The following is an 11131-nucleotide window of genomic DNA, read 5'->3' as shown; positions in this document are numbered from 1 at the left end:
CATAAAGTACCGTTCAGCTTTAAAATACTACATACTAACAAGCCTTACCAGCCTAAGTTCATAAAGTACCGTTCAGCTTTAAAATACTACATACTAACAAGCCTTACCAGCGTAAGTTCATAAAGTACCGTTCAGCTTTAAAATACTACATACTAACAAGCCTTACCAGCGTAAGTTTAATTTTTAGACAACCTAAATGATTTGATTATTGTTACTGAAATGAGGTCACCATTGTATGTATTTTCTTTAATATTTTAATTATGATGTTAGAAAAACACGTAGGTTCAAAACTTTATCAAACGTAAGAAACCCTAAAACCCGAGCACTTTCGAAAGGTCGATATTACTTCATCTTTTTTTACCCCCTGATGGAGAAAGGTTCGAGTTTCTAAAGCATTGGGGTTATAGTATAGGGTTTCTTATGTTTGTCTCTAATGTCGTAGTCAGTGTACACGGGCGTTTATCTCGCCCTAAGAACAGAATGAGCCGAGAACTAGCAGCTCCTGGAAAATTATTACCCCCCCCCCCTTCCCGATTCCTATCATATGTTTGAGTTTATAATGTGACCATCTGTTTGCTGGATACAAGCTTAAGAGTTATAAACCAAATGACCTCCTCATTACTGGCTCACTCACTTAACCTTGAGACACTAAGCTATATTTGTATGACCCCTTCGCACCCTTCAACTTTGTAGTGACGGGGAAGTTCGCGCGTGAGTGGTGGGTGAAGTGAAAGGACCAAAAACAGAAAGGCAGGTTGGTTTTGAGAGACAAAAGATCAGGTTTCATCCTCCAACAATGTGGTTTTACTAGACTTAATGTCGTGCCAAATATCGAGACAGAAAAAAAACCTCGTCCAAGCAGGATTTTGAAAACTGGCTATTCACAGAGTTAATGAATGAAAAGGCCTCAGAAAAAAAAAATGTCTTTCAGCAAGACACACGACTCATCATTTGAACTAATCTAATGTATGAATAAACCAATACGTTTGTAACATTTTATGACTTGTTTTTAGGCAGTTTGTGTACACAACTCTCAAATATAACCATTTTCGGAGCCATGAGTGTGACTTGAGTCTATGTAGCTAACTACCACATATTACCAATCTCGAAGACATAAGTGTGACTTGAGTCTATGTAGCTAACTACCACATATTACCAATCTCGAAGACATAAGTGTGACTTTAACGTTAATATGAATAATTAGGGTAGATCTGTGTGCACGAGCGTGGGTTTAGTCCGGTGTTTTCACATATAAGAATTGAAAAACGTTTAATTTTATGCATCAACACGTGTTGTGTGTGAGGCCTAACCTTTTGAGCCTGAAATATGTAACTTACATGTGTACCGGTAATAATAAAAAAAGTAATGGCAAGAGTAACCAAATGAGTCAGATATTACGTCACACACATACACAATCTAACGTGAGAGGTGAAATACAACTGTGTAGTGTAATATTCGACCTTAAGTACGACCACTCAAACAATGGTTTCACTTAAGTTCTTTCTACTGACCTGTAGTACTGTTGCAGGAGAGAGCTGGATGTTGAGTCAGAGAGTATGGTAAGCTCTGAGGAGGTTGTTGGAGAATATTCTGAAGTAATGTTGTGGCTTTACTGTCGTGACCTGAGGATCTTTTCAAGAGAAGAGTACCACTGGTCATTTCACTACCTCTGAAGTCGGATTGTGTATCGCCACAGGATCCATTTACTGTAAAGTCGAAAAGAAATCATTCATACAGTGAAGATAAAATGAAATCACAAATAACCTAAACAAATCTTTCAGACAGTAAAAGTAACGTAAGATCACAAAGGAACTGTGTAGTAGAAATATGACAAAGATATTGTTTTTATACAATACTCTTTAAAAACGAGTCCATAGTAAATTATTTTATTTGTGTTTTGTTTTCAGAAAATTATACACATTTATCTTCTCAAAAACATGTAAACTATTGTATAATCTTTCTTAATTAAAACAGAAGTAAAGGGGAGATAAACCTTTACCATGTAACAAGATTAACTAAAGTTAACCGTTTTTAAACTATCAATAAAGTTACGAAAAGATGGCAAACAAAAACCATAAACCTATATTATTATTTTCCTCAGTGCCATGGATACCAACTTTGCATACAGAGGTCGCTGCTGACGACAAACTGCGAAAGTTGCCGTAATAAACAATATAGGACTATGAACTCAATGTTAAATATTTGGATAAAGTTTTTCGCACACGAAACGCTTTCCAAGATCTTTAGCCACGGTGGCTTCCTCGGTCTGAAAATAATTTTGATTGAAATAGCTACTACACAAGACAAGTGTTTACATCATTTACATCAGAGTTGTTTTCTTTTTTTTTAATTCATTTATAATAAAGCTTGGTGTGGAAAATTAAGTACATCAAAATAATGAGATGTATTTAAAAAAAAAGAGTTTGGTTGGTTGTTCTTAAGCAAAAGGTTCTATAATGAGTTAACTGTACTGTGCTCACCACATATAATCGAAACGTGTTTTTTTTTTTAGCGTCGCAAATCTGCATAGTTTCCGCTAGAGCCACTAAAAGGGTGGGGGTGGGGAGAGATATGTGTGTAAATGTCACAAATATTTTATTATTTTATAAAAAATTCACATTTTTAGACGATCCTGAAAAAAAAGTAAAGATTGCACTTGCAAATAACACAGGCCTGCGATGGTTTCATTGTCTTGAAAATTTTACATGTTCCACAGTAATTCCTGTACGCTGAATCCGAAAATGATATCCATTTTTCTCCATCACGTACAGATTTTTCACAAAACGTCATAACGCAGAACATAAAAGAAAGACCACAACACGTAGTTTTGAGACTAAAAGACGTATATTTCACACACACAAATCAGGATGACATTCGTTTGACATCAATGTTCTTCCATTTTCTTCAGTTTGTTTGTATTTTTGTTAAGAAACATAATAATAAAAAATGTTCATTGTGGTAAACGAAATAATAATATGATCTAAGTTAGAGTTTTTTTTTTCTTCCCAATTTGTAAAAAAAATCCTAACGTGATAGAAAAATGTTATTTTCGAAATCTGCGTAGCTGAATTATAAAAAAAATCCGTTATTAAAACCAAAATAACTTTTAAGACGTTTGAATTCGCAGACCTGTGTATTTAGTGTTATAATCCTCCAGACTTACCACTGAGCCACTGGGAGCTCTAACACTAAAATTTGGAGCTCGATCCCCGCGACAAGCAGCAATCCCATTGTGTAACTTTAATCAACGACAAACAAGTTATCTTCACAATCAACTTTAGAGGCTAATAATCTAGCCTCCCCCAACTTCGCGATGTTAGACGGTTAAAGTTTATTTTAATTACTCCCCGCCTTCCCCTCAAAAAATTCTAAATCACACACACACCAACATACCCTCAGCTGCTTGCAAGAGGGCGGAGAAAAACGTAAAATGCAAACGTGAGACACAAAGGGGCTTTATTTCTAGGTGTTTCACCTTGATTTTTACTGCCCACTTTCAAGAAACGAAGTTCTCAGGCTGTTCAACCTAAGCAACATAGCTCGTAACAACTTGTGAAGGACGACCAGAGCAGAAGGGTCGATAACATACCCTTCAAGTTACGGTTTTGCAATACGAGCTTCTTTACACCAACGAAATCGTTATTCAGTGTTCGAGATGTTTTGTTCGTGAATGGTAAAGATGAAAAACAAAACAAACAAAACAAGGACCATTGCAATATTACTCATTCTGGTTTTGTTGTTATTTTTTTACCGAAATATGTACTGCAAACTTTTTTCCCGAGTGTGAAAAGTTTTACTTTCTGTTCTAGACGGGAAGATCGATTGTCGCATACAGTCTTCCCTGGAGCATGCGCATAAACGTTCTTGTTTTTGTCCCTGACCCATATACCGGTCGTTCAACAGGAAGCGCCAGGCACGCGGGGGGGAGGGGGAATTTGCACGAGGAGACGGGTTGCATGCACGATGTCAAGGCTGTCTGTCAAACCGGGAGGTAAGTAGAGAGCATTGGTTTGAAATGCGGGATTAATAATAATAAAAAAAAAGCTGCTATAATCAATAACTACACGATTCTGTACGGACAACTGAATCAGTCAGTGATTCGAACGTAGAGTAGAAAATCTGTTTGCTTGTTTGAATTTCGCGCAAAGCTACACGAGGGCTATCTGCGCTAGCCATCCCTAATTTAGCAGTGTAAGACTAGAAGGAAGGCAGCTAGTCATCACCACCCACCGTCAATTCTTGGGCTACTCTTTTACCAACGAATAGCTAGATTGACCGTCACGTTATAACGCCCCCACTGCTAAAAGGGGCGAGCATGTTTGGTGTGAAGGGGATTCGAACCCGCGACCCTCAGATTGAGAGTCGAGTGCCCTAACCACCTGGCCATGCCGAGTTAGAAAAATCGATAACTTTAGTTTTTTTTCTTTCTTTTCCTCATTGGTCGATTGGTTAAGTGAATAACCAATCAACATAAGATAATTTGTTTTGTCTTAGGTTGTAGTTACACAATGGGATTTATGCTCTGCGTTTGTCACGGAGATCGAGCTCCGGATTTTAGTGTGAGACCCCCAGTGGTTCAGCGCTAAAAATTGGGTTTGGATACCCGTGACGAGCACGGTGCAAATAGCAAGATGTGTAGCTTTGTGCTTAATAAACAAACAAAATTTAACGATAGTAGCTAATTCAACTTTTTGTCCCTCGATGGAACAGCGGTAAGTCTTTGGACTAACAGCGCTAAAATTCCAGGTTTGATTTCCCGTGGTGAACACAGCAGATATACCAATGTGGCTTAAACAACGTGAAGTGTGAATGGTACAAGAAGTGTGAATGGTACAATTAAGTGTGTGAAAACTTTTGGATCACTATAACAATACCGACAATTTTGTTTCTTTTTTTTTTTTTAGATTTCCATGGGATTTTGCTTATTTTAAAAACATGACATTATTCAAAGCTCATAATTCCTCTGGAGATCGATCCTACACGAAGGGATCGTGACCCAAAATTTTGTGAAAAGCTAATCTACACTACCAACAGTCGCGATCCCCATGGAGATCCTTCATGAATGGATTCTAAATTAATCATCTGTGCAAGAACCAACAGTGGTGATGTGATATCTTATTAAGCGTTTCTACTTAATAGAATAGAAAACTTCCACTGTTTTCTTGGCCCTAAACTTATAGTACCTGTTAATGAACACAATTCACTGTTTTATTGGCCCTAAACTTATAGTACCTGTTAACGAACATAATCTAACGTTTTCTTGGCCCTAAACTTATGGTACCTGTTAATGAACATAATCCAACGTTTTCTTGGCCCTAAACTTATGGTACCTGTTAACGCATTAACAGGTACCATAAGTTTAGGGCCAAGAAAACGTTGGATTATGTTCATTAACAGGTACCATAAGTTTAGGGCCAAGAAAACGTTGGATTATGTTAGCATAATCCACTGTTTTATTGGTCCTAAACTTGTGGCACCCTGTTAATGAACATAATCCACTGTTTTATTGGCCCTAAACTTATGGTACTCTTTTCTTTCCCAATATTTCAAACTATTAGAAACTTGGGAATATTTTAGTAATAAGCCTAAACAAAACTAGAAATAGTGATTCCAAACCATATGCATATTTGAGGAACCTCCGTTTGGAAATCCCCTTCATCGAACATGCTCCCCCTTTCAGCCGTGGGAGCGTTATAATATATCGGACAATTCCACTATTCGTTGGTAAAAGAGTAGCCCCAAGAGTTGGCGGTGGGTGGTGTTGATTAGCTGCCTTCCCTCTAGTCTGTCACTGCTAAATTAGGGACGGCTAGCGCAGATAGCTCTCTAGCAGCTTTGTACGAAATTCAAAATTAAACAAATCATTTAAAAGTAATTGAATATGTCTCTACTTATAAATTAGATAACCAATAAACTAATAAACCCCAGTTTCGCTGCCAAAAAAAAGCTAAGTTTTTATTTACTGTATCTGCTTGGCGTATAGGAAGTGGAGAACATTTCTGCTGAGTCCTTCGCCAGGAGCTTAAGAACTGATGAGAACATCAGCACAGGGATCGAAACGTTGCCCACTCTTACACTTCAGAGAATTGCAATCAATAGAAACTTCAAAACCCAGAAAGAAAAGCAAACGATATTGTAAAACCGTATTCACTGGACTGTGTTTGTTTTCTATAATTCTTGCGCAAAGCTTAGATGGAAGACAGCTAGTCAATAGCACCTACAGCCAACTTCACGAGCAACTCTTGTATGAAGAATAGTGGGATTTAACCGTCACTTCTATAACACACCCACAGACTCAAAGTGCAGGGCGCGTTTCTGCGACAACGGGACGCCAACCATAAACACGTGAAGTACTAAGCCATCTTTTTTAAGTTAGCTGTGCATTTGAACAAAATTTTCAACGCTTTGAATTTAAAACGAAAGAGCACGGAAGTATTTAACACTTTGCATTGACAGCAGTATAAAAAACATCGTATTATTGCTCACAAATGAGAACTAACCATAAATAAAAAGTTTTATAATCATTCACTGAAATAAAATTGAGGTCAAGGCGGTGTTTTTATGTGATCGATAGACTTGACACCAGACGGCGCCACATAAAACCCTACTCCAAACTGAATAAGATTAAGAGTAGGTTAATGAAGAAAAACTTTAATATAAGTTTAATATAACAGCAAATGTACAACGTTTCGACAAGGTTTTGTCATCATCAGTTAAGAGTAGGTTAAGTTTCTGACTACCAGTAATACTTGACTAATAAAGGTTTTTATTCTACAGCCACGATTTAGTCTGGAAACATAATTTAAAGCTCTAAACTAAACAAGAAAAGCTGTATTTAACAAAATCTTAGCTGTTGAAAAAGCTTGTAATCTTGATATGAATAAATGTGACGGAAACTAAGCCTCCAGATGGTGTGTCATTTTCTCGTGACCTAGAGCCCACATGACACCAGGAGCTCCTTGCTACTAAATAATTACCTTTTGCTAGACTTAGAATAGGAATGTCAAATGGTAGCAACAGTAACAAGCTGTCTGGTAGCACGCTAAATCACGCATCGCTCAGGAAGCACTGACATGTTTAAAAACAAATCCATTTGACAGTATGTTCGTCAGAGTTGACTTTCCTTCAAAGCTATTTCTGGCTTAATAGTAAACAGAGATGGCTCACAGCCATAGTTAGGACTATAGATAAAGTGGGGGATAGAGAGATAATGATAAAAATCAATACATGACGTAGTGAAGAAATAAATAAGCACGAAAAAGAAAAGTGTCGTTTCTCCCGAGTAGCTTTAGGCCTAACTTTCTCGCTGGTTTTAGGTTATAGATTATATTGCAATATAATTATTTGGATAGATAAGTAACTCGAGATGATCTCATTAGGTTCGGTGACCTATATTTTCATTTTACTTCCAAAATAAGCATCAATACAACAAGGAAGGGGTTGGTTAGGTAATTTTCATAAACCTGCACTGGTGTGGGTTGTATATAATATGACTTTGTCTTTAGAGACATTTAAGAAAATAAAAATCTGATTAATATATTATTTGCGAAACACAAGTAATACGCAGATTTATAAATAAAAACATGTACGTATATATAACAAAACTGGATAAAACATTTCTTCGGTATTAGATTTGTTTTTGGCATTCGGATAACGTAACACGAGGGCTGTCTGCACCTAGCCGTCCCAATTTTGAGCTAATAGACTAGAGGGAAGGCAGCTAGTCAATAGCACCAGAGGGAATGCAGCGAGTCAACAGCACCAAAGGGAATGCAGCTAGTCAACAGCACCAGAGGGAAGGTAGCTAGTCAACAGCACCAGAGGGAAGGCAGCTAGTCAATAGCGCCAGAGAGAAGGGCTAGTCAACAGCACCAGAGGGAAGGAAGCTAGTTAACAGCACCAGAGGGAAGGTAACCAGTCAACAGCACCAGAGGGAATTCAGCTAGTCAACAGCACCAGAGGGAATGCAGCTAATCAATAGCGCCAGAGGGAAGGGCTAGTCAACAGCACCAGAGGAAATGCAGCTAGTCAACAGCACCAGAGGGAAGGCAGCTAGTCAATAGCGCCAGAGGGAATGCAGCTAGTCAACAGCACCAGAGGGAAGGAAGCTAGTCAACAGCACCAGAGGGAAGGCAGCTAGTCAACAGCATCCACTGTCAAATTTTGTTTCTAAATTTTGCCGCAATACTACGCGCCCTGATAATGGGAGTAGAAACCATTCAACATCATGCGTTTTAGCCCTGTTTTCGTGAATTTTTCACTAGCATTTATCAGTTTAAAATACAGTAAAGGAGGGAGAAAGAGGTCTAAATTGAACCTCACCCTCCCAGATTGCGACCTAAATACCGATCAGGACAGCACTACGCTAATCATGAAGCCTCGGATTCACAGTCCAGTACAGTAACTATTGAGCCATGCCCGGCATTTTAGTGTTGGGTTTATAATTTAGACTTGCAATAAGGCTAAAATCTCTCTCTATATATATATATCATATGTAAACTAAATAACAGAATATGATAAGAAACAAACAATCATTGTTTTCTAGGTTTAACCCATCGAGAAAACAAATAGAACTTTCACGTTTTCTCTGCAACTGATAAAGTTATTTTTAAATCTTGATAGAATCAACGATTGGTAATTATAACACGTTCAAGAACTACCGAGCACAGATATCTTCTCATGATAGAAGCCTAACTTACTGTGGGAGTATTAAATTAGCCTTTAAAAAAGTCAGGAATTACAAGTAAAACCTGGAGTTAATTTATCAAACTTTATCGGTTTCGTGTTTTATCTAGCCTACATCCAAAATACTGGTCAGCATAAAGCTGTGTTGAACGTAATACAACTAGGCCTAACGGATTTTAATGTTGATTAGACAAAGCAATATTGAACGAAATACAACCGGGCCTAACGGATTTTAATACTGATTACATAATGCAGTGTGGATCGTAATACAACTAGGCCTAACGGATTTTAATGTTGATTAGACAAAGCAATATTGAACGAAATACAACCGGGCCTAACGGACCTTGATACTAATTACACAAAGCAGTGTTGAACATTATACAACCAAATATATTGTTTAGTCACTTATAACGTAATTTTATGAAACTTTCACAATACACAATTTTCCAGTCTCACAATGTGTGTAACATACAAAGCATTTACATGATAATTAATTTGTTTTCAAGAAATGAAGTATCTAAAGGTTATCATTTATCATGGAAGGTCACTACTAAACACACATTACTGGTGTTTTGAATCTTATTTTTTCAGTACGTGGTGTTTGGTGCGAGTGACACACTATATTTTTAGCACATTACTATTACTGGTGTTTGATTAGGGTGACACACACAATGTTTTTGGTACTGACACTTTTCCCTCATTTTCTTCTCACAGGGATCTAGGCGCCGGCCTCTTGGCCTCCTTCCTTCGGGCTGATACTATTAAAAAAAAGAAAGAAAGTGGGCCAACGTACAGATTTGGTGTCAGAAGTCTCTCACGTAACAGAACGTGGCCACTTTCTCAAGAACCGTGTTTGACCTGGAGCCATTTCATTCCAATATCAGTAAATACAGACTCTTTGTTTTTAAAGAAAACTTTTCACAATATCTTGACACAAAATCTTTAAAATCTCTGAAAAACAACAACAACAAAAAAAAAAAAACGTTTATTAAGCATACTTCCCATTGGGGCCGTTTTAAGCTCAGTAGTAAATAGCAGTGGATAAGCACAGAATCGATAAAGGACAAAATCTTACAAAGTAATCCGAACGTGCTAAGAACCATATACTTTTCTTCATGAAATCAAAAAAGGTCTACTACTGGTTTTCCTACTGTCCTCGGATGGGCAGAATGGGTTAGGTCAGTTCTTGATATCTGCCACCATCTTTCTTGTATTATATTTCGCCATATTTGGACGGACATACAGATATAGCTTAGTGAGTGGCGTTACATTACACCTGATTTACGCTGTCGTTGTGCACGTTGTTTGTTATTTAATTGGCTTTGATTTTGAACATTAGAAACCATTGTTGAGGACTGTACAGACACATAAACACATACATCAGTATTTGGTAGGACTACCCCCAGAATCTCGTAGGGGTTTCAAAAAATTGGATTATCCAACAGTTTAAGTAGAGAGTTCTGTGGAACCAATCAGACTTTCCGACAGACTGAGTAGGTAGTCCTGCGGAACCAATCAGGTTTTCCGACAGATTGAGTAGGTAGTCCTGTGGAACCAATCAGGTTTTCCGACAGATTGAGTAGGTAGTCCTGTGGAACCAATCAGGTTTTCCGACAGATTGAGTAGGTAGTCTTGTGGAACCAATCAGGTTTTTAGACAAAGTAAGTAGTTGCTGTTCAGATGTTGATCTTTGTGTGTTGACTACAAGCTGTCTATCAACACGTGTTATATAACGTCCAAATCAGCGCTTAAAACCAAGGTTCGATTCCCGCGGTGTATAGAACGCTCTTTATAAGATAGAAAACTTCAAACACAAGTCAGATTTTACTATTTTCTGAGTGTTTAGGATGCAGCTCTCCTGATCCTAAAGGAGTATTTTTTATTTTTTTTGAAAATGGTCTCGTTATGTTTATCGTTGTTTTAGAACGATAGCTGGCGATGCATTTATCTTGATCTCTTTAGGAACATTCTTACTGAAAATTATCTCATCACGTCTATCTTTGTTTTAGGATAACAGCTTTTACTCTTTGCCGTTAGGAGGCTTCTAACACTAGAAATATCGATTGATTTTAATGGAGCGATTGATTATATTGTGACTTGTTTTGTTTTTTTAGCGCAAAGCTACACAATGGACTATTTGCACTCTGTCCACCGCAACGAGTCGAGCCCCAGAACTTTATAGAATGAAAAACTAACTATGATTATATAATTATGAATATATAATTTCGTATAGAACCAAGAATACCGTGTCCTATAATACTTAGCACAATTCAACAGGACTGGCATGACTTAATGGTTAGGGCGCTCGATTGGCAATCTACGGGTCGAAATTTCGAATCCTGTCACGAAACATGCTCGCCCTTTAGCCGTGAGGGCGTTATAACGGTGCGATCAATCCCACTTTTCTTTGGTACAGTGGTACAGTTTGTTTGTAATTAAGCACAAA

The 11131-nt window shown here is 37.7% G+C and overlaps 1 protein-coding gene across 1 annotated transcript in view; it reads right to left on the bottom strand.

Annotated features, from left to right (window-relative positions):
- LOC106471270 (uncharacterized serine-rich protein C215.13-like) overlaps positions 1-11131 on the bottom strand; it is a gene marked incomplete at both ends in the record, with an annotated part of 61228 nt that overhangs the window by 10752 nt on the left and 39345 nt on the right. Inside the window, one exon of the mRNA XM_013931862.2 lies at positions 1512-1706. Within this exon, the coding sequence (XP_013787316.2) occupies positions 1512-1706 (195 nt within the window). The remainder of the gene's footprint in view (positions 1-1511; positions 1707-11131) is intronic.

Source organism: Limulus polyphemus, unplaced genomic scaffold (genome assembly GCF_000517525.1).
Source record: "Limulus polyphemus unplaced genomic scaffold, Limulus_polyphemus-2.1.2 Scaffold4506, whole genome shotgun sequence".
In the NCBI taxonomy this organism is placed as follows: domain Eukaryota; kingdom Metazoa; phylum Arthropoda; class Merostomata; order Xiphosura; family Limulidae; genus Limulus; species Limulus polyphemus.
This window is presented reverse-complemented; position numbering and strand designations above follow the sequence as displayed.